Here is a 23,413-nt window from a genome sequence, read left to right on the forward strand (position 1 = left end):
GATGCAGTGAAAAGAAAGAAGAGATGCTGGTAAGCATCAGCTCCCACCTCAAACCAGAGATTCCACTACTTGCAGCACTTCTGTGGGTCCTGCGTTTAATGGAAACACACAAAGTCATTAAATAACAACCAGCAATGTCAAGTACCATCGGGGACAAACCCTGCCCAGATGGCTCTTTGCACACCCCACGGACACACCAACTCCAGCTTGGCTCACGGCTTCTCCGTGCCCACATCAGCCCCTCCTGGCACACTAGGCTGAGGACCAGGCACACGAGGTCTATCTCACTGCTTGCTCGGTCAGGGTCTGTGGCCTCTTTTATTCACCGTAGTCTTTCCATCGCTTTGGCAAGTGTAGAGGCCAATGCCAGCCCGGCTGCTTCAGCTGCTGAGTGAATTGTGACTTCATGTGGGGAAATTATCTTAGTGGCCTTCCAGGGCCTTAAGGGGGCTCCAGGAAAGCTGAGGAGGGACATTTTTAAAAGGGCATGGAGTGATAGGATGAGGGGGAATGGCTTTAAACTGGAAGAGATAAGAAATTCTTAACAATGACACTCCTAAGCACTGGCCCAGGTTGCCCAGAGCAGTGGTGGCTGCCCCATCCCTGGAGGTGTTTAAGGTCAGGTTGGATGGGGCTTGGAGCCCCTGATGCAGTGGGAGGTGTCCCTGCCCATGACTGGGCTGGAATTAGATGATAATTAGGGTCCCTTTCAACCCAAACCATTCTATCATCTTAAATGAAGCTCCGGTGCATCCTTCAGTCAACTCCCCCCAACGAGGTGAAAGGAGAAACGCAGCTGTCGCACTCCTGCTTGCCAAAGCCACCCTCGGTGGCCAAAGAAAGATAACCCACTTCCCAAAGCTCTAGGATCCAAAATCCCTGGTAGCAAAAATTTATTCCCGTGACTGAAGACAAGGAGAAATTTATAAACGTATTCTAGCAACCAACCAATAAAACAGTAAATATTCCATTCCTGTGATTTATACGATCACCCGGGAGCAAAACATCCACCCTGGCTCTGCCACGCGCCACTGTGACAACCAGGAGCGTGAGAACACGTGCGCATCACCCATCCCTGCTCCTTCCCAACCCCCCACGTGCCAGGACAGTCTCTTTGGAAGGTTCGCAGTGTCCGAGTGACTAGTGTCCAACGTTAAAAGGAGAAAAAATAAAGCAGCACACTCATTTCAAAGCCCAACAAAGACACCAGCGTTGTTAGATTCTCCTAAAAATAAGTAGTCCCAATTCATTTCTTCTCCCCCCAAAGACCATGTGCCTTGGCCAGGGTTCAGCGCATGAGCAGGCTGTGCTTTGGTCCATCCACTCTCTCCAGCTTCTCAAAGTGTTTCCTGGCATTGCGGATGTTGATCAGTGTGGCCGCAGAAGCTAGGACGGAAAAGGGACAGGGGAGATAAAAGAAGTTAAAAGGGATGAGAGTAACCAAGTCCCTAGAAGTGCTGCCTAAAAACAACATCCCCATCAGCGAGCTCTTCATTCCCACCACTCCAAGCTGTGCAGAAACTGGACTCATGATCCCTGGGTGTCTCTTCTGATATTCTACAGTTCTAAGCTGGCACCAGAACGTCCGGGCTGTTTGCTGATCTCAGTGCGGCACCAAGGAAGAGCCAGGGAACTACGTTCACAGAATCTGCTCACAGGGACAGCTGCCCAAGCCACCACCACAGCTCATCTGCTGCTCCTCAAGCACAATAGTGTTAAAGCCCATAAAGGAGTCGCAGGGTTTGCACAGGTCTTTCCTAATCCAGTAAACCATTCCAAAACGGGAGGGCAGGAATCAGAATCACAGAATGGTTTGGGTCGGAAGGGAGCTCAAAGCTCATCCAGTCCCATCCCCTGACACGGGCAGGGACACCTCCCACTGGATCAGGGGCTCCAAGCCCCATCCAACCTGGCCTTGAAGCCCTCCAGGGATGGGGCAGCCACCACTGCTCTGGGCACCCTAGGCCAGGGCCTCCCCACCCTCATCGTGAAGAAATTCTTCCTAATGTCTAATCTAAATCTTTCCCCTTCCAATTTAAAGCTATTCCCCCTTGTCCTATCACTCCATGCACTTGTAAAAAGCCCCTCCCTGGCTTTCCTGGTGCCTCATCAACACTATGAGCCACAAAGCTATCCTGGACAGTGTCTCTTCAGCGCCTCTAACCTCAACACACGCAGCCTCCACCAGAGCCGCATAAACAGTTAAACTGTCACCCTGTGCCTGCCAGGGCGGGTACCGCTGGCTACCGCTCCTTCAGCGTAAATAGACGCTGCTATAATTAGAGTCCTTGCCCACCCAGACAGCTCAGGCAGCAAGAGTAAAAAAATCAAACACGATCCATCTCTGATTCCTCTCCAAAAAATCACTGGTGCTGCTGGGTCAGAAGAGGCCAAAATAGGTGATGAGACAAGACCTAGGGAACGGGGTCACATCTGTTCCGGTGGTTCCCACCGCTGCTGCGATGCTGCGCTCAACAGCAACAGGCAGCTCAGCAGTCACAGGCACGTGCCTCGTGTTTTGCAAAGTAAGGCACTTCTGAACCGCTTCCCCCACCCTCTGCTCGCAGGGTAGAGTAGCCGGACAGCAGATCCTGCTGTCCTTTCATTACAACAGGTTTCACTGCTCTGCCTGGTGTCTGCCCTTTTCCAGAAGGAACAAAGTTTAGCCTCTTTCAGCTTTTTGTCTCTGCAAACTGAAACAGGCTTCTCTTTGCTTCAACTTACGTATCGAAGGGTCCGACATAACCACCATCACGTAGGTATTTGATGTAAAGATGTCAATGAAAGCAGCAAAGTTAGAGTTCCTGACCTCCATGCTCTGGAAAGAAGCTGCCAGCTTACTGAGAAGGGAGAGAAAAAGAAAGAAAAGAAGAACATAACTGAACTGTTCCTGTGATACCAGAACATTGCTCAAACAGCTTCTGCCTGCACAGCCAACATCCCATGGTTGGAGATCATAGAATCACAGAATGGTTTGGGTTGGAAGGGACCTCAAAGCCCATCGAGTTCTAGCCCCCTGCCACAGGCAGGGACACCTCCCACAGGATCAGGGCCTCCAAGCCCCATCCAGCCTGGCCTCGAACACCTCCATGGATGGGGCAGCCACCATTGCTCTGGGCAACTTGAGTCAGGGTCTCATCGTGAGAATTTCTTCCTAATCTAAATCTTCTCCCCTTCCAATTCCAAGCCATTCCCCCTCATCCTGTCACTACAGGCCCCTGTAAAAAGTCCCTCCCCAGCTTTCCTGGGGCCTCTTTCAGTACTGGAAGCTACCCTAAGTTCTCCTGGCAGCCTTCTCTTCTCCAGGCTGAACAACCCCAACTCAGCCTGTCTGCACCATAGCAGAGGTGCTCCAGTCCTTGGATCATCTTTGTGGCCTCATCTGGAACCATTCCAACAGTCCCGTATCCTTCTTATGTTGGGGATTCCGGAGCTGGACACAAGACTCCAGGTGTGGTCTCACAAGAGCAGAGTAGAGGGGTTCAGTAGAGAAGCAATCTCCTCACTTGCCCTGCAGGCCAAGTTTCTTTTGATGTGGTCCAGAACATGGTTGGCATTCTGGGTTACGAGTACACATTGCTGGCTCATGTTGAGCTTCTCATGTCCCAGCACCCCAAGTCCTTCTCTGCAGGGCATCCCCCCCATACTGAAACTGTGGATTGCCCAACCCCAGGTATAGGACCTCGCACTTGGCCTTGTTGAACGTCATGAGGTTCACACAGGCCCATCTCTCCAGCTTGTCGGGGTCCCTCTGGATGACATCCCATCCTTCTGGTGTGACAACTACACTACTCAGCTTGGTGCCATCTGCAAACTCACTGAGGGTGCACTCATGAGATGTTGGTAACAAAACGGTGTTTGGGTCCTCGCTTGGCCAGGAACCCCAGGTGCCACCACAGGTTTGGCTGTTTTGTTTTTTTAAAGACAAAACAATAGAGAATATAAACTGATCTGCGTGTGGAACAGTGATGGCAACCCAAGACGCATGTCCCCACTGGCTGTCAGTTCCCTGCCCTGTGGAGGTAACGCTCAGCCGGTCAGGATGCTTCCACACTGTGGATAACCAGAAGCAAGTACAGAACTGACGTATCAAGGGGCAGCTCTGTAGACCACGCAGCCAGCTCTTTTCAGGCTCCAAACACTTGCAGATACTCCTGACTGGGGCACCTGGAGGCTGTTAAAAGCCAGCTCAGGGGCTGAAGCAAACTCCACCTGACCTTCTGCAGCACTGTTGACCCTAAGTAATGTATGGGCTCAGTCCTGGAACTTCCCTACCTTTCCCAGGAGAATGAAGCCTGCAAGTAAACACTTGTTTCAAACCAACGTCAACCATCAGCAAAGGAGGAAGTTACAGAAGATAACAGTTAACTCAGCTGTGTTTAAACACAGGCAGGGACAATTTAACTACAGCATCTCAGCTTGCTGAGGAGTCACAGAGCTAGGATCCATTTGGGGAGCCTCTATGATTCTGGATGAAGCCAGAACATCCACTAAGGTCTCCCCCTCCACCCAACAGCTAAACCAGCTCACCTGCAGCTGAGCTTGAATTGCTTAATAATGTTGCTGATTTTCTCAAATCTGTGGACATCCCGCTGTTCTTTGCATTGATAGTGAGAAATGACCTGGAAGGCAGAAAGGGAGAGAGCACAGAGTTAGTCAGTGATTTATTTCAGCACAGGTTTCTGAGGCTCAACACCAATTACGGGAAATGGGTGGTGACCAGCACAGGGATTCCCTTTGCCTTTTGCTGATGGGATCTTGGAAACTGTTTGCAGCACAAGTTGTGATGCTTTCATGGTAAAACAAGACCCAGTGACAAAGTCATCAGGGAGCCTTTTGCAAGCGCAGATGGAAGAGACACCATTCGAAGTCTGAATATTCCAACATTAGAAGCAATTTAAAAGTTGAGTCAAAGAAAAAGGAAGTGCAAGGAGAGGAAAAAAAATTGCAAGACCACCACCTCAGGTAAGGGAAACAGATCCTTGACAAGCACTGGGACAGTTCTGCCTTCCCAAGTCTATCGCACTGTGGATTCTCAAGGGCTGAACCTGAGATTTCCCATTCTGCAACTCACAGGATGCACACACGCTGCTCTCAAAGCCAAAACAAGCTGTTCTTCCCTAAGAAATGAGGAACCAAGAGAGCCGGTTTCCTAGGGAGCTCTCTCCCCATCCATGAACTGAGTCAGACCAAGCCTCTGCTGAGCTGCCTACACTCAGATGGTTCCGCTGCTCTCCCTCCCATGCCGCGGTCCAGCAGCAACGCACAGACCTCAGTCCCTGGCTGCAAAGGTTCAGAGGATCAGAAGCTCTCAGGATCCCTTGGGCCATGCCCCACAGCTCCCTCTCCCCAACCACTTTCACCAGGCTGGTGGCCCACAGACCTTCGCTCTTCAGCTGACACAGCTAACGGGTTGAGAACTGCACTTACCACCTAAGGGGAATAGCATGCAATCAGTTACACCACCTCTGTTCCCACAGCAAGCCAAACAGGAGTATTTTAAACCCCTTATGCCGTGTGCTTTAAGCTGTTAAGAATCATGAAACCAACTGCTCCTGGAAGTGCCAGGCGGCCTTGTGCCCGGATGTTGAACTCTCACTTTTCTGCCTATGGAGTCGCAGGTTCACAAGAATCAAGTTTTGGGTGCTTTTCCTCGAGCACTTTTAACAGATCATCCCATGCTCTGCGCTTTCTAAACCTGCCCAGTTATTGACACCAGGACACATTCAGCCACATTCAAGGGCTGCTTTCATTCCAAAACTTTTGCTATACACAAGTTCACTCCTAAACTTTCCAGATGGGTTTTTCGGTTACTGAGATTCAAATACAATTTCAGAGTAAGATTTCACTCCAGGTGAAATGAGTCCTGGGGGAAGGTTAAATATATGGAAAACAGGAGAAGAAAGCATCTTTTAAAAGGTCACCATTACACTGAAAATAAGCACAGATTTTTTGTAGCAAAGATTACTCTTTTTCAATAAAAATGTCCTTAAAACAAAGCACTGTTCCAAATCACCAAGGTGGAACTGTTTGCTACCTACAGACAGTCAAAAAGCAGAACTGGACAGAAATGCAGGGGTTCACTTCTTGTAGTCTGAGGAGTGAGAAAAGCCATGGCTCCTTTCCCACATTCCCCCTGTCGTTTCCAAAACCAGGCATTTGGTCACCAAGGAAAGCACTCGAGCGATTCAGCATCACTCTCCAGGGCAGTTTTGGCACAAAGGCTGGTAAAAGCAATCTTTAAACCGAGAGTATGGACAGAGGAGCTGCCAGGGTGGGTTCAACCAACACATTTTACCTTGCTGAGACAAACTAGAAGCATGAGTCACCATGCAGCCAGTAACTCTGAAAGCCATCGCAATCCAATCACGTGTGATCATCTATCCATACTCCAGGTTTGCAGCCCAGCAGACAAAACACAGAAATCAAGACCAGCGAAAGAGCCAGGCCTGGAGGAACTGAAAAGTCTTCTTTCAAGCTAAGGAAGGTTCTTGCTCTGGGTAGAAAGCAATTCTCAAAAGAATTCCACAGCCACCAACAAGACAGGGATATGAAACCTCCTCCTAACTTGGCAGAGGGAAAAAAATGATCAAGCCCTCAGCTCAGCTGCTAGAGGTGGGTATTTCAGGAACCGTGGAGGCACATCAGTTACTTTCAATATCACAAGGCCTGAATGAAGGCATTCAGCCCTCTAGCACCGGTGCCTCTCCTGGGGCTACTGCCACAACAGGGCTTTCCATGCAGGGAACTCCCTCCTGGGCTGGGCAGAGGAATGTGAAGAGTGGAATTGCTGTATTCACCAGGAAAGTAGCTCTCTCAAACAGAAGCACTTCGTCTGCCTCAATGATCTGAGCAAAGTTCCTCAGGTTCATTTCCAGCTGCTGGACGTTGGGGATCAGCTGATAGACTATACTAGACCAAGCCTGTCAGTGAAAAAAGAGAATACACATGTTGAGTTAGCACTTCTCTGCCCCGGCCCCTGCTGTGCAATATGCTTAAAAAAAATGGTTGTCCTCAGTTCCAGGGGCTGACAGCCCACGCAAGAGCAAGAAGCTTATTCTATCTCATGTCCAGATATGAGGCTACCAGTGGTACCTCCAGACCCAAGTAAACTCCTCACTATGTCAAGTTCTTCTCCTCACCATTCGAAGAAGAACTTGAACTCTATTAAACAGGCCATTTAAAGTCCCACGAAAGGGTTGAACAGTCCTCCTCGCCTTCAGAAAAGCAACCCAGCCACCACGCTGCCACCACTTCTTATTAGCATGAGCTGGCAATTAGGAGCATCGTTTGCTACCTGTGCAGCCAACGAGCACTCACCACTCCCACCCCTGGAAGGCCCCTGATGCTGCAGTCAAGACTGACAGAGCAAAAAACCCACCTACTCCTGAAAGCAAAGCAAATTCCCAGCGTGGAAAATGCTCATGTTTTAACAGAGCTGCAGAGAAACGCAGGAAACAATTCCACACTGGATAAACATGACTAAAATATGCAGAAGCTCTTTCTGAAGTAGCCAGGAAAAATGGTTAAGCAGCGTTAAAACATCCTGACACTGCAATCCCAACATGGGGAGGGGTTTTACTTTTCCTAATCACAGCCAGGATGCTCAAACGCCTACCGGACAGCCGCCCTCCAGGAGGAGCTGCTGCAGATCTGAAAAGCATCGGTCACTGATAAACCAGCCGCAACTCCCCACTTGCTTGCCTCACACTCTTGTTGTTCTTGTTGTGGGAAGCCAGATACTGAGAGGAAACTGTACAAACCTTGTAAAGCGTTTCATCCCAGATGGAAGTCCTAAAACAAACACATTCCAAGGGACGGGAAAGGCGCTTCAAGTCTTCCTCACGCTCCTTAAAAATCTGGGAAATAAAAAAGATTGGCAGTCGAGTGTAAATATTTCTGCATGCAGTGCTGTTGCTGCATTGCATTTACAGCGTGCATTTAAACAGATCTCAAGCCCCCACAGTGCTGCAGAAGAGACAACAGTGGAGCACGCTGGCCAGGATGGGCTGGCAGAAGCCTCCTCCACTGGAATCATAGAATCACCAGGTTGGAAAAGACCCATCGGATCACTGAGTCCAACCATTCCCATCAATCACTAAACCATGTCCCTCAGCACCTCATCCACCCGTCCCTTAAACCCCTCCAGGGAAGGTGACTCAATCCCCTCCCTGCGCAGCCTGTTCCAGTGCCCAATGACCCTTTCCATGAAAATTTTTTTCCTAATGTTCAGCAGCAGGGACAGGCAGAGCGTAGCTGTCATACAATAGATCTGTCTGGGGCTCAGAACTGACACAACTATGGGTGCTGTGGAGTGGGAACAGAAGCAGACACGCGCGAGTGTGTCCAAGGTCCTAAGTTTTGACAAGACGCTGCTTGCAGGCAAAAAGCTCCATCACCGAGAAGACGATGGGACTGATGAACCTCCAGTGCATTCTCATGAGCAATTCTTAGACGTGCGTGTACACAGCCTTCTCATTTCACACCATTCTCTGCCCTTAGAAATTATGATTAGAAAAAGAGGGGAGGGGGACTTCTGCCAGGTTCCTCAGAATGGCTATAACAGCAGCAGGACAGCCTGCAATGTGCCTCCACGGGGCAGACTCAACAAGCACCCTCGCCTCAGCATGCTGGTTTAAGAAGGAGCTGGAGCACGTGCAGAGGAGGGCAATGAAGTTGGGGAAGGGGCTGGAGAACAAGTCTTATGAGGAGTGGCTGAGGGACCAGCGGGTGTTTAGCCTGGAGAAGAGGAGGCTGAGGGGAGACCTCATTGCTCTCTGAGCTTCCAAAAAGCTCCTGTTGCGGTGTGTGCTGGACTCTTCTCTCAAGTGACAAGGGACAGGATTGAGAGGAAGTGGCTGCAAGTTGCACCAGGGGAGGGTTAGATTGGATATTAGGGAAAATTTCTCCACTGGAAGAGTTCTCAGGCACTGGAACAGCTGCCCAGGGCAGTGGAGGAGTCAGTGTCCTTGGAGAGATTTAAAATAAGGTGCTCAGGGATCTGGTTCAGTAGTGGACAGGTGTGGTTGGACTAAATCTCAAAGGTCTTTTCCAAACGATTCTACGAAACACAGCAGCTCATAAGTGCTGTGTTACGCTGTGAAATGCTGTCAGGCCTTTACTTGCCATGTGGTTCCTGACCTCAGCCTCCTCAAGATTTATAAAGTGATTTGGCCTGGTATTTGCATGTTCTTCCGAGCAGCAGATACCTTAGATCAGATCTGTATGGGTGTGCAACAAAACACATAGAAAGCATGTCTGATGTACGGCCCCTCATCTTCGTGCCCCTCACTTCAGGGCCTCAACAAGTTAGCACAACTGTGGCAAACCGGCATTTGTCCACCAGCCCCACAACAAACCCAGACAGGGCGGCATCAAGAGGATTTTAGACTTATCCTTCAGTTTGGAAGACAGGCAGATGAAAGTAAGGAAGAGTTCCTTGGATCAACCCTACAAACAAGCCCTAAGCTACTTCTGCACTGAGCTGAAGGGCAGAACTAGAACTGGAAGAGGACACCACTCTCAAGCAGCAGGAGCAACCTGAGGCTGGCCTGCTGCGAGGAAGAAGTCTGTCTGTGCAGAGAGGGCAGAACATGTTTTCAGCCACATGGCTCCTTCGCGGCTGCCCAGGCACACATGCACCAGGAGCCAGAAGAAAGTTGGGTAAGACTTCTTACTTCAATCAAAACCTGATGGCCTACGAGAGCCTCCAACCTTGCTGCAAGCCAGGGAGCGGCCATGCAGGCAGGGCCGTACTCATCCAACCCACAGAGCGCATTTGCTTTTGCCATCAGGTGTTAGTTGCTTTTCAGTTCAAGCTGAATCATCAATGTTGGTAGGAACTCAACAACTTCCAATCTCCCTGCAAACTTCCAAGAGCTCTGAAAAGAACAGACAACACCAAACATCTCTGAAAGGCTGATCCCACAGTCTTTGCAGGACGCCTCCTGGGGCAGAGGAGCACTTAAAAGGTGAACTCTGGGCAGGAAGGCCAAACTGACAGACAACGGAACTGACTGATAGAAACCACATTCCAGTTAATTGGGAAAGTGTCAATTGGTTTTTTTGGTTATGCTTTAGGATTGAAAGCCACAGCTGAAACCAACAGCCACCGCTACCATCACCATCTGCAAAGACGTCCTGTGATGAGCAACGAACTGAAGGAGGCTGGATTTCTCCACTTCTACCTCCCTGCTGGAGCCAAGGTCTGTTGGAAGGACTAGAATCAGCGCTATAAATGAAAAGGCCTAGAGTAGTTGTCAATAAAAGTCATTAGTTCTGTTCCCCACTAGGTTACAAAACAAGACAGAGCTATGACATCAAAAGAAGCACAGCCAGCAGGTCAAGGGAGGTGATTCGCCTACTCTACTCCTCTCTCGAGACCCTACTTGGAGTCTTGTGCCCAGTTCTGGAATCCCCAGCATAAGAGGGATACGGGACTGTTGGAACAGGTCCAGAGGAGGCCACAAAGATGATTTGAGAGCTTGAGCACTTCTGCTATGAGGACAGGCTGAGAGAATTGGGATTGCTCAGCCTGGTGAAGAAGAGGCTCCAGGGAAATCCTAGAGCAGCTTCCAGTACCAAAAGGGGCTCCAGGAAAGCTGGGGAGGGGCATTTTTACAATGGCATGGAGTGACAGGACAAGAGGGAATGACTTTATATTGGAAGGGGAAGGTTTAGATTAGACATCAGGAAGAAATTCTTCATGAAGGGGGTCAGAAGGCCTTGGCCCAGGTTGCCCAGAGCAGGGGTGGCTGCCCCATCCCTGAAGGTGTTCCAAGGCCAGGCTGGATGGGGCTTGGAGCCCCTGATCCAGTGGGAGGTGTCCCTGCCCATGGCAAGGGGCTGGAACTGGATGGGCTTTGATGTCCCTTCCAACCCAAACCATTCTGTGATTCTATGACTCTGTGACATACAATTCAAGAAAGGCAGAAAAAGTTAAGAGGACTTTGGCAATTCCTAACATCCAAGGAACCCTTCTAGGAACAGTGCTGATGGGGCTGTACTTGAAGTATGAAGTTACAACATGTTAGCATCGTCAAAAGATGCTCGGTTTGAAAGCATTTCTATGGCAACTACCAGGTTCTCACCAAATCCCGCTGGTCCTCCTGCACCAAGTCCATCTTGTGCACCAGACAAAAGATCTTTGCATCAGGAGAGTTCTGAAGAATTGCCTCCAAGCATGATTGGTAGTAGTGCATGTCCTTCTCCAGTTCACGGCTCTCGACGTCAAAGACATAGATGAGGACTTCTACGTTGCGGAAGATGTTGTCCCGCTGACTGGTGAAGTAGTTCTCCATGAAAGTGTCCTGTCTGAGAAGGAGGACAACAACAAAGCAAGGAGATTCTCATTAAAGCAGCCAGGTCTAGCCTAGTATTGTTGGAAAGGTCAAACGCCTCCTGCTGGAAACGCAAGGTAGAGACCCCATCGCGGTGTCTGGACAGCCGCCCTGCGGTATTCCCTGTGATATTCCCTGTGACATAAGGCACTTCCCACCAAGCAAAAGTGGATGTTCCTGAGGAGCAATTGTCACCGGTCCCTCAGGAAGCGGAAGCTTCTCCAGTGTCACAGCAGGCTGCTTGGTGTCCTGTGCAAACAGAGCAACGCTGCTGCTGGACCCGCACCAGCTTTTAGAGAGTTGCACATAAAAAAGCCACGGCAGCTGGTGCTAAATATAACCAAAACCATTGGTGTAGCCTCTCACTACAGGACTTAAGTCTCCTTGAACTGCTGCCGAATATGGCTCAAATAATGCATGAGGACAAGAGAGCTGAAGCTCAGCAAAGCTGGACAGTGGGAGAACGGTCTTTGAAAAGCTGCTTCCAGGAGCCACAGGATCACTGTCAGCCTCCAGCATTGCTCCTTGGCATGGTCCCTGTTTGGATCAAGCTGGTGAGAAGCAACTCTGAAGACAGCACCCCCTCCTGCCACCTCAGCCCAGGCGAAGGGCCAGGCTTTGTGCTCACAGAAGTGAGCAGCCAGTAAGGGAAGGGTGGACCTACACACCACTCCTTTTCTGTAGGGGTAACTCAAGAGACAGCGCAATCGTGCCAACCTCTTCCATCCACCTCTACCCCTGAGGCCAGGACATGGCATCTGTTCTTGCTGGAGCCACTCATCTGTTTTACAGCACACGCAGAATGCTTGTTCTGTTCCCTTCAGACACCAGCAGCGTCCTCATCCCTCTGCGGGCAGGAGGACCTAAGTTTTCTCACATCCCCAGCCTCCTTCCCAAAGCTAAGCCCCAGCGCTTTCGAAAGCAAAAGAACAAACAGCACCTACCCTCCGCAGTCCCAGAGGTTTAATACCAGGTTTCCTAGGAATCTAACATGGGAGTGCTCCACATCAACTGGAAAGAGACAAGAGGAGTTTACTGATTGCACCCTATACACACAGCAGCGCTACCTCCTCAGGCAGCCAAAACCTCCAACACAGCCCACAGCTGCTGTAGGTAAATCTGCAGCTGAAGGAACTATGGAAAGAGAGTTCTCAGAGTAATTCAGGTCCTTCTGCTCTCTCCCCAGCATACTATTCTTTATGGAAGCACAGCAGGTGGTTCCAATTAAACATTCTTCAATATTTGGCATATTTTAAGAATGACATCCGTTCCAGCACAATCTGCTTTTTTTTAACACTTGTTTAAGGCCTTACAATCAGTGACACAAGGAACAAACTTTATGAACAAGTCCAACTTATAGCAAAGAGGAAACGTACACCAATCTGTGACATTAGGTCCTCACAGGCGCTTCCCAGCAAGGCATGTTAGATCCTGATAATCCACATCCCTGTTTCAGAGGAACCACTTATTGCTTTTTCCAGATCAGTGACTTTAAAGAGAAAATAAATGCAGGAGATGCTAATTAAGCTGACTGCATCATCCTGCTGACAACACAGGCACATCGCTGCATCTCCAGCTGCACCAGCGAGCGGCCAGCTAGCAATTGGAAAGCTTCACCAGCAAGAAGGACTAGGAGGAGGCTCTGAACACTCTTCCACTGACAGTCATAGCAGCAACAAATGCTGCTCCCTGATCAGCAGCAATATAAAAGGGTTAAAGATAGGAATTCAACCACAAAGTGGTAAAACTGAGCCCAGTGCTGCTGTCCTTTTGACTCCAGCTTCCTACCTGCCCTCAGCTGAATTCGGGAGTGAAGCTCCCTGTAAGGCGTGGCAGCTCAGAGGGCCAGCAGCCAACCTCCTGTTCCAGAGCAGCGGAGAGGCAGGAATCTCTGGGAGGAACAGCCTTGCCCCTTTAATGAAGAGGGTTTGCACCCTGAGAACTTGTAGTTCAAACAAGAGGAGTCTTACTTGTGGCCCCCAGGCGACGCGTGTCCCTGGCGATGTAGTTTGCAAAGATAATGGACCTCATGCTGGTCTTCCCAGACCCGCTTTTACCCATCAGCAGCACCTGAGAAGGAAAAAGAAGGAAGAATGAGCTACCGCAGAGCACCAAGTCCCCCGTGGCTCCCTCAGGGTTAATGTCTCACCACTGAAGGCACCAAAATATGGGACCAACATATTCCAGATGTGAAGGCATGAGAAGGGAGGCAAAGAAGAGACCCGTGCCTGGGAAAGCAAGAAGCACACCCGCTTGCCTCCTTGCCACCCGTGGTCAGACAGAAAACCTTTCCATCTTGTTCAAGGCCTTGAACTATGTCCCCCACCCTCTTAGGAAGCTACTGTCCCCCAAACCTCTTTTTCCCAACACGTGTTGGCAGAGGATTCAGGGGGTTCATAACCAGCCCTCAGGGAAGAGTGGGAGCTGCTCCTGAAGCTGCTGCAGCCTCCCCCAGCCCCTCACACCTCCCTGCCTGCCAAATGCACTGGCACCCAGGTGAGGGCTCAGTGGTTTTAGATGACAGCAAAGCACTTTGCCAAGACAACAGAACAGCTTTAGCTTCAGCCTTTGAGACCAGGCTGGAAACAATCCCCTACCCACCCAGCACTGGCACCCTGCACCCGTTCCTTCTACTAATCATGCTCTTTTCCTTGTGACTTGTTTTCTCTTCCCCAACAGAAGCGAAAATGAAGTTACATTGCAAGTTGCAGGTGCTAAACCCAGCAAAAAGCTAAAAGTAGACAGGACAGCTTGGTTCAAGCGCACCAGGCTGTTGCATAGGGGAGACACTCAACTCCAGAGTCCTGCTCACAGATCATCAGGGAGCACCTCTGGCAGTCAGAACCCAGGGATGACTGGGGTGGGGGGCAGAGGGGAGGCAGCCACATGAGCAATGCTCTGTACTGTGATCTAAAAGTGAAAGTTAAAACCCCCAGCAGTGACAGCTGACAGACCACAAAAGAGGCTCACAAAACCAGCTGCTAAACAAGTTCCAGTTACAAAGTCAAAGGCAGCCTTTGGCAACAGCTCTGAAATTCTATCAAGGGCAGGTTTAATGAGTGCAACTGGCCCGAGGCTGCCTGCTCAGCCCACACCAGGGCCAAACACAAGCTGGGAGGGCACTCACTCGGCTCCCAGCCTGGCGCTGCAAACGCCAACAGCTGCCAGAATCCCTGGGTAAAATGGGAGAGGCAGAATCGCCCCATCCTGTTCGCAGCCTTCTGGGGGTGACAGCCACATTCCGCAGGCCTTTCCAAACACAGCTGACTGCAGGCCTCAGAATGCAGTAACGAGGACTGCTCCTCATCGATGGGGGCCAGAGAGGTCACAGCCTCTCCAGACCAAACCCCAGAGAGCTACACTGGCTTCTCCCCTGAGCTACACACGGAGCAGAAAGAGAGAGAATTACCAGCTCTTATTTCGGACCACCTGCAGAAACCCATCACAGCTCCAAGGCAAAGCCCAAGTCAGCCTACAGGCAAGCCAAATTCCCATGTTTCAGACCACAGAGGCCTTTCAAAGGGGTCAGATGCAAGGCCAGGCAGGAAACCCAACCCTAAGACACTAAGACACATAGCCATATATTCTTTACTCACCCACTTTAACAGCTTCAGATAAGCTTACTGCTGGAACAACCCCCCAGCGCTCAGTAAAAGTGCTGCTCCCGGTTTCATCCTGCCAGGAGCCCTCAGTGAATTATAGGTTCCTTGCAGGAGTTCCTGTACCACAGCAGAAGGGCCTGTCCAATGCCAGCAAAGCAGGGTAGAGCAGATCCTCTTCCCTTACGCTGCGAGAAGTACGCAGCCAGCGGTTTTGCAACACACATCGCAGCTGTGTGGACAGCTCGGCGGCAAGGCTGCCCTGCGTTCCCGCCAGCCCGAAAACTCAAACCACATTTGGATTCCTAGCACTTTAAGCAAAGGATGCATGTGCTGTCTCTGAGGATCTTGGGCACCTGACAGCAAAGAACACATTGAGGTACAGATGCAAACACAGAATGGCATTAGCAAAGGCAGAAGGGGAAGGAAAACCCAACTGCAAAGCATTGTCCTTTCAGTTCTTACCTTTTTCTTCATGGCTGTGCTTGGCATCACCCACCTAGGGAGAGAAGATCATCTTCTTACACCGCTCTGCTTCCCTCGGTTCCCTCCCAATCTCACCGCTGCAAAAGGGGAAGCGCTCCCACGCTGACACAGCTCCCCAGCCTCCACCGCACCAGGCACTCAGCAGCTTCTGCTCCAGACGGTGCGAGGGAACTGGAGCAGAAGCCTCCCACTGCCAGTCCGCCCTCAGCGTGCCCGCGACGAGCAACGCTCCTGCAGTCACAGAGCCCAAGCAGGCCCAAGCAAGATGAATGCAGCCGGCACTGGGAGACAGTGGGAGGCTGCTACACCGTTTGGGGCTCCCTGGTGCCTGCCTCCCCCGCACCCCAACCCCTTTGCCTGAGGTGCCCACACCTAACAGCCTGTAGTCTCATCTCCCCTCACCTCACACACAGCCCTGAGCACGGTGTGGCTGCTGCCCCCCTCAGCTCCAGTGTCCCGAGCTCCCTGTACAGCCCCAACCCCAGCCCCGAGCATCACCTGGCTGCCCCCCAAAAAGCCAGCACTCCAGGCTCCCTGCCCAACCCCAACCCCAGCCCTGAGCACTGCCCGGCTGCCACCCCAAGTCCCAGGCTGCCTGAACAGAATCACAGAATCATTTGGTTGCAAAAGACCTTTGCGATCATTGAGTCCAACCATCCCTGTCCACTGCTAAACCAGATCCCTGAGCACTTTGTCTGCCCTGTCTTTTAAATCCCTCCAGGGATGGGGACACCACCACTGCCCTGGGTAGCCGCTCCAGCGCTTGAGAACCCTTTCAGCGAAGAAATCTTCCCTAATATCCAATCTGAACATCCCCTGGTACAACCTGAGGCCATTTTTTCTCATCCTCTTGCTTGTTACTTGAGAGAAGAGCCCAGCAACCACCTCACCACAACAGGAGCTTTCTGGGAGCTCAGAGAGCGATGAGGTCCCCCCTCAGCCTCCTCTTCTCCAGGCTAAACAGCCCCAGCTCCCTCAAACGCTCCCACAACCCCTGGGCTCCAGCCCCTCAATGTCTTTCCTCACTGAGGGGCCCAAAGCTGATCCCCGGATTCGAGGTGCGGCCTCCCCAGCGCCGAGTCCCGGGGCCGATCCCTACCCTGCCCCACAGTCCCTCAGCCGCTCCCCCCCGGTACCTCCAGCCCCACAGCCGCCCCCCCTCGGGTACCTGCAGCCCCACAGCCGCCCTCCTCGGGTCCCCCCCGGTACCCGCAGCCCCACAGCCGCCCCCCCGGGTACCTGCAGCCCCACAGCCGCCCACCAGGCCCCTCCCGGTACCTGCAGCCCCACAGCCGCCCCGCGGGGCCGGGGAAGGCCGCGCCGCCGCCGGGACCCCCGCCCGCCCCGCCTCACGGCACCCAGCGCCCGCCGCCGCCGCCGGTCACGTGAGCGCCCGCCCCTCCGGTCACGTGGTGAGCGCCGACGGCGGCGAGGCGGGCGGGGCCAGCAAAGAGAAGGGACGGAGGCGAAGCGCGGCCGCCATCTTAAGTGTGGGCAGCGCGTTCTGGCAGGACTAACAGCATGGAGGCGGGCAGAGCGCAGCCCCGCCCCGCCCCCCCTGCTGCCGGGACGGCGCTATGAGGCGCGCGGAAGAGCCTGTCCACAGCGCCTCCCATATGGTCTAGCGGTTAGGATTCCTGGTTTTCACCCAGGCGGCCCGGGTTCGACTCCCGGTATGGGAAGCTTCTGATTTTTATTCTCCGTTTCTTACTTTTCCTGCCGCGGTCCGATGTTCCAGGTGGTTCAGATCGAATTTTTGCACCTCTTGCGGCCAAATTTCCCGAGAGCAGGAGCCTCGTGACCCTGCGAAGCCCTGTGTCCCTGTAGAGCCTGCGCCCAGCCTCACTCTTCTGAAAGGGGTCACTGTCACAAAAACTGCAATATTTTTTATTTAAGCTAAAGCTGAGCTCCTAGTCTGGAGCTGCTCAGGGTTGTTGTGCCCCAAGTGCAGGACCCGGCATTTGGCCTTGTTAAACCTCATCCCATCGGTCTCAGCCCAGCGGTCCAGCCTGTTCAGATCCCTTTGGAGCCTCCCTGTCCTCCAGCAGATCCAGCTTCCACCCTGCTCAGTGTCATCCGCAAACTTGCTAAGGGTGCACTCGATGCCTTCATCCAGATCATTGATGAAGACATTGAACAGGGCTGGACCCAGCACCGAGCCCTGGGGACACCACTTGTCACTGGCCTCCAGCTGGAGTTAACTCCATCTCCCACCACTCTCTGGGCCCTCCATCCAACCAGTTTTCCACCCAGGAGAGTGTGCGCCTGTCCAGGCCAGAGGTGACAGCTTCTCAAGCAGAATGCTGGGAGAAACTGTGTCAAAGGCTTTACTGAAGTCCAGGAAGATCCATCCACAGCCTTTCCCTCGTCCAGCAGCCGAGTCACTTTGTCATAGAAGGCGATCAGGTTAGTTCGGCAAGACCTGCCTTTTGTGAACCCGTGTTGACTGGGCCTGATCACCCGGTTCTCTTGCATGTGCTTCATGATAGCACTCAAGATCACCTGCTCCATGACTTTCCCTGGCACTGAGGTCAGACTGACAGGCCTGGAGTTCCCTGGATCCTCCCTGCGACCCTTCTTGTAGATGGGCACTACATCAGCCTCCAGTCCAGTGGGACTTCCCCAGTCAGCCAGGGCTGCCACAGCCCCGCACTTCATGAAACCTCCTAGAACCTCAGCCCCTCACCTGCCCCTCCTCGGAGCCCCACAGCTCACCCATCCCTCCCCCTCACAGCCCCACACCTCACCCATTCCACACACATCCCCTCCAGACCCCCACGAGGACAGGCTGGGAGAGTTGGGGTTGTTCAGTCTGGAGAAGAGAAGTCTCTGAGTTGACCTTAGAGCAGCTTCCAGTGCTGAAAGGGGCTCCAGGAAAGCTGGGGAGGGGCTCTGGATGAGGGAGGGCAGGGAGAGGACAAGGGGAACGGTTTTGGGCTGCAAGAGGGGAGATGAAGATGAGATCTTAGGGAGAAATGTTTTGCTATGAGGGTGGGGAGGCCCTGGCCCAGGTTGCCCAGAGCAGTGGTGGCTGCCCCATCCCTGGAGGTGTTCAGGGCCAGGTTGGATGGGGCTTGGAGCCCCTGATCCAGTGGGAGGTGTCCCTGCCCACGGCAGGGGTGGCACTGTATGGGCTTTGAAGTCCCTTCCAAACCCAAACTCATTCTATGATTCCATGGTTGTGTGAACATTACACTTGGTGGAAGCCAGAGGTCTCCCGCTTCCAGGCGTTGGGAAGCGCTCTGTGAACCAGGGCGCTCGCACATCAGGCTGATTTCACGGAGACTTTTTGTTACCGAGGCGATGACAAGTAAATGGCAAAAACATGCAGCTACAGCGTTCCTGTCTTGGGGAAACCAGCAGCAACTGTCAGTGTTTGTTCCAGTTGCTCTGAGAAGCTTTTGTTCTAAGTCGGGAAGAAGCCCAGGCAGCAGCTTCACAGAAAGGAACCTGCTTGGAAGTTGAAAACCCTGCTCGGAAGTTAAAAACCCTGCTCTAAAACAGGTGCTCACTGTTCTTCACCACAGGGTAGACAGGGGTTCAGGTGCATCCCAGCACACAGCTAAAGTGGCATTTAGTGTTTTTTAATGAAACCAGCCTATCATTGATGAAGATATTAAACAGCATCGGTCCCAGTACGGACCCTGAGGGACACCACGAGTCACAGATCTCCATCTGGGCTTCAAGCCATTGACCACCACTCTCTGATTACGACCATCCAACCAGTTTCTTATCCACCAAACAATCCACCCATCAAATCCATACCTCTCCAATTTAGAAAGAAGGGGGAGTGTGTCAAAGGCTTTACAGAAGTCCAGATAGATCACATCCATTGGTTTACCCATGTCTTCTGCTGTAGTTGCCCATAGAAAATCACTAGGTTGATGATACAGGATTTGCCAGAAGGGGTTGGTTTCATTAAAAAGGTTAGGGTTGGAACTAGATCATAGAATTATAGAATCATGGAATCACCAGGTTGGAAAAGACCCGTCGGGTCATTGAGTCCAACCATTCCCACCAATCACTAAACCATGTCCCTCGGTGCCTCATCCACCCGTCCTTTAAACCCCTCCAGGGAAGGGGACTCAACCCCCTCCCTGGGCAGCCTCTGCCAGTGCCCAAGGACCCTTTGCCCAATGACTCACAAGAGCAAAACCCAGAGCGAACAATCACATAATGCATCAGGTGTGATGGCTCTTTGCTCCAAGAGTCCACATAATGGTGGAATCTGCTGACTTCAGGTTAACCTCTGGAGCACCTTACAACATGATGTTGTGAATAGTGGGAGCAGAAGACGAAGGTGCTCCAGGGAAAGGAGCATCGGTGATCCATCACCCTGATGCCTATTCCTAGTACTATGAACATCACCACCCCTCCTCACCGTAAGAGACAGGGTTGCTCGAGTTTAAAGAGACAGAGGCAGCAGGGAGCAGTTGATTTTACTGCTTCCATCAGGTTACCTTATTGCCCTCTCTTGAGCTTAGACAAGGATGATCAAGGGCTGGAGCACCTCCATGTGAGGACAGAGTTGGGGTTGTTCAGCCTGGAGAAGAGAAGGCTCCGAGGAGACCTTAGAGCAGCTTCCAGTACCTGAAGAGGCTACAAGAAAGCTGGGGAGGGGCTATTCACAAAGGCTTGTAGTGATAGGATGAGGGGCAGTGGGTATAAACTGGAGAGAGGCAGATTTAGACCAGACACAAGGAGGAATTTCTTCACCATGAGGGTGGGGAGGCCCTGGCCCAGGTTGCCCAGAGCAGTGGTGGCTGCCCCATCCCTGGAGGGGTTCAAGGCCAGGTTGGATGGGGATCCCCCTGATCCAGTGGGAGGTGTCTCTGCCCCCGGCAGGGGGGTTGGAACTGGATGGGCTTTGGGGTCCCTTCCAACCCAAACTGTTCTATGATTCTATGATTTTGCCTCTCTTCCTTTTCACACATGCAGTCTAGTAGCACTAGAAGAGGAATAGGAACCACTGTTATCTAGCGAGCCCAGGACAGTTACCCAGGCTGGGATACCTCCTGCTGGAGAAGATTCTGGTGATATCTAGGGACCCCTCAAATGCATTTCTGATACGTTATTTTATCCAGTTCATTAGGTATCATGCAGAAAAACCTGCTCACCCATCATCTCCCATCTTACCTGTCACCATTTGTTATCATTGCTTCCATCTCTAATTCAAAGAGATAAACTTTGCATTTCATTTAAATAAGCATAATTTAAGCATCATTTTATTACCTTATTATTCTTCTTTGCTTTCCTTAAAGGAAAGACCTCAATACACTTGCTGTTGTTATGCAGTTTAAGGGGTTTGGTAAAAGCAGATTCAGAGTCCGAGCTTTGGTTATGAGATAGGGAGCCCTCTAGCACCTCACTACAGCATCATCTGTTGGAGTTATTTTTGCTCTAGGTCAATCACATTATTGCTTGCATTAATTCTCATAGGAAGAAAGGGAAATTTGTGTGTGATCTACAACTCTGCATTATTCAGTGCTTGATAAACATCCAGCACACAGCTCTTTCCTGGTTTCTAAGAAGAACTGGGCACGCAAATCAGGATTCGGGGGAGGATAGTTTCATTCATTCAGCCTACCCCAGGTCATCAAAACATGCTTCATGCTAGGCAGAACAGCATGAGAGCCAGAACCTGCCCAGATGCCGTTGGTGTTCACTTGGAAACGATTAGTCTAAAATCCTTCTCCACAGAGGAGAAAAGCAGCACAAAGATCTCCCCCATTCCACGTTGCCAAGTTATTGGGCTCACTCCAAAGAGGAGACCAGCCCCGCAGTAACAGCCTCGTAGTGGCTGTCAGGAGACCAGAATTTTGGTTCCAGATTGAGGAAGGTGGGGTAAGAGTGAGGATGCTGACAACATGCAGGACAGAAAATGGTGTGTTCTGTTGGAGGGCGGTGGCGACACATCCACACAGCTCAGGACATCACAAGGTGTCCACCACAAGAGCCTCACAAGGTCTTTCTGGCCTCACTCGTGTCAGTTTACAGACCAAGCAGGTCAAATCTTTCCCAGGGACTTGCATTTATTTCTAGTTAATACAAACGTGGTTACTGCACGTGGGGCACAACAACTCTATGGAGCTACAGACTAGGAGAAGTCTGGCTGGAAAGCTGCCTGGAGGAGAAGGACCCGGGGGTGTTAGTTAACAGCGACTGAACATGAGCCAGCAGTGGCCCAGGTGGCCAAGAAGGCCAATGGCATCTTGGCTTGGATCAGACACGGCGTGGCCAGCAGGTCCAGGGAGGTTCTTCTCCCTCTGGACTCAGCACTGGTGAGACCGCTCCTCGAATTCTGTGTTCAGTTCTGGGCCCCTCACCACAAGAAGGATGTTGAGGCTCTGGAGTGAGTCCAGAGAAGAGCAACGAAGCTGGTGAAGGGGCTGGAGAACAAGAGGAGCAGCTGAGAGAGCTGGGGGTGTTTAGCCTGGAGAAGAGGAGGCTGAGGGGAGACCACATTGCTCTCTACAACTCCCTGAAAGGAGGTTGTGGAGAGGAGGGTGCTGGCCTCTTCTCCCAAGTGACAGGGGACAGGACGAGAGGGAATGGCCTCAAGCTCCACCAGGGGAGGTTCAGGCTGAACATTAGGAAAACATTTTTCACAGAAAGGGTCATTGGGCACTGGCAGAGGCTGCCCAGGGAGGGGGTTGAGTCACCTTCCCTGGAGGTGTTTAAGGGACGGGTGGACGAGGTGCTGAGGGACATGAGTTAGTGTTTGATAGGAATGGTTGGACTCGGTGATCCGATGGGTCTTTTCCAACCTGGTGATTCTATGTTTCTATGTTACTGCAGTCAAATCCATAATGTTTCAGTGGCTGAAAAATGCCAGCTCCTTCTCCTGTGAGTGCTGGCAGTGTGCTGTGTAAACCCTGGCAAGAACTGACACGGAGCAAGTGGCTGACAAACATCTTCCGACACGCTGTGTTCTGTCCGCACGTGCCACCCGAAACAGGGCTTCAGACTATGGTTCTGACATCACATCACATCACCAGCATTCCAAGCTTTCCATTAAAAAGCCCCTGCGGTGTTTCTCCTCCCATCAAAAGCCATGCAAATGGGATTAGTTGCATCTGTCAGGATTACTCTTCGAAAGTCGCAGTCGGAGGGCATTTGTGTCTTAACAAGTGCGGGTGAAATTGGGCACTAATGAATTCACCATGAGCATAGTGGCTTGGGTTGGAAAGTACTTCAAAGTCCACCTGGACCTTCCCCCACTGCAATAGGATCAGCCCATCCACAGCAGGGGAGTGGGAAGCAGAAAAGTCAGTACATTAAGAAGGTTACGTGAAAACCGTCACAGGATGGGTACAGACTAAAAAAGCAGGCAGGAATCATGAAATCATAGAATAGTTTGGGTTGGAAGGGACCTTAAAGCCCATCCAGTTCCACCCCCTGCCATGGGCAGGGACACCTCCCACTGCATCAGGGGCTCCAAGCCCCATCCAACCTGGCCTTGAACCCCTCCAGGGATGGGGCAGCCACCACTGCTCTGGGCAACCTGGGCCAGGGCCTCCCCACCCTCACAGCAAAACATTTCTGCCTAAGATCTCACCTCAATCTCCCCTCTTTCAGCTCAAAACCGTTCCCCTCATCCTGTCCCTGCCCTCCCTGATCCAGAGCCTCTCCCCAGCTTTCCTGGAGCCCCCTTTGCTCCTGGCATTGCCCCCGCATTCCCCCAATATTCCCCTCTGTGGAGAGACTGGGCTGGGGCTCAGCAGATGTCACTTCTCCCTTTAGACGTGTACGTGGATTTGGAGCCAAAAGGGGTTATTGAACTTGCACAAAGGGGTAGCCTCTCTGAGTTTGTATTCTCCTATGCAGACACACGCATCCACAGACCCTGCTGAAAGCACTCCAAACATTCCTGGGCTCTTGCTTATTACAGGAAGTAGTAAAAATGAGAAAAAAAACCGCTAAACCTGAACTGTCAGGTACAAGAAATATTTGCTTCAGCCCTGTATCAGCTTCCCAGCAGGAGTGGAT

The 23,413-nt window shown here is 51.7% G+C and overlaps 1 protein-coding gene and 1 non-coding gene across 3 annotated transcripts; one reads left to right on the plus strand and one right to left on the minus strand.

Moving 5' to 3' along the window:
* Positions 1 to 869: 869 nt before the first annotated feature.
* LOC138726277 (ras-related GTP-binding protein A) lies at positions 870 to 16,809 on the minus strand. Of its 2 annotated transcripts, none has more exons than XM_069867910.1 (10): positions 16,703 to 16,809; positions 15,404 to 15,437; positions 13,310 to 13,409; positions 12,284 to 12,350; positions 11,091 to 11,313; positions 7,764 to 7,859; positions 6,801 to 6,923; positions 4,531 to 4,622; positions 2,725 to 2,840; positions 870 to 1,386 (listed from the first exon to the last, which is right to left on the minus strand). In XM_069867910.1, exons 2-10 carry the CDS (start codon positions 15,428 to 15,430, stop codon positions 1,289 to 1,291), a joined length of 942 nt encoding a protein of 313 aa, XP_069724011.1. In that variant the 5' UTR covers positions 15,431 to 15,437; positions 16,703 to 16,809; the 3' UTR covers positions 870 to 1,288. The 2 variants fall into 2 exon arrangements, with proteins under 2 accessions (XP_069724011.1, XP_069724012.1); XM_069867911.1 differs by lacking the exon at positions 16,703 to 16,809 and adding an exon at positions 16,593 to 16,605.
* Positions 16,810 to 17,034: 225 nt separating this feature from the next.
* Positions 17,035 to 17,106, plus strand: TRNAE-UUC (transfer RNA glutamic acid (anticodon UUC)). The gene has a single exon. It is a non-coding gene; the product is annotated as a tRNA-Glu (tRNA).
* The last annotated feature ends 6,307 nt before the right edge of the window (positions 17,107 to 23,413 follow it).

The sequence above is a fragment of the Phaenicophaeus curvirostris genome, chromosome 13, assembly GCF_032191515.1.
Source record: "Phaenicophaeus curvirostris isolate KB17595 chromosome 13, BPBGC_Pcur_1.0, whole genome shotgun sequence".
In the NCBI taxonomy this organism is placed as follows: domain Eukaryota; kingdom Metazoa; phylum Chordata; class Aves; order Cuculiformes; family Cuculidae; genus Phaenicophaeus; species Phaenicophaeus curvirostris.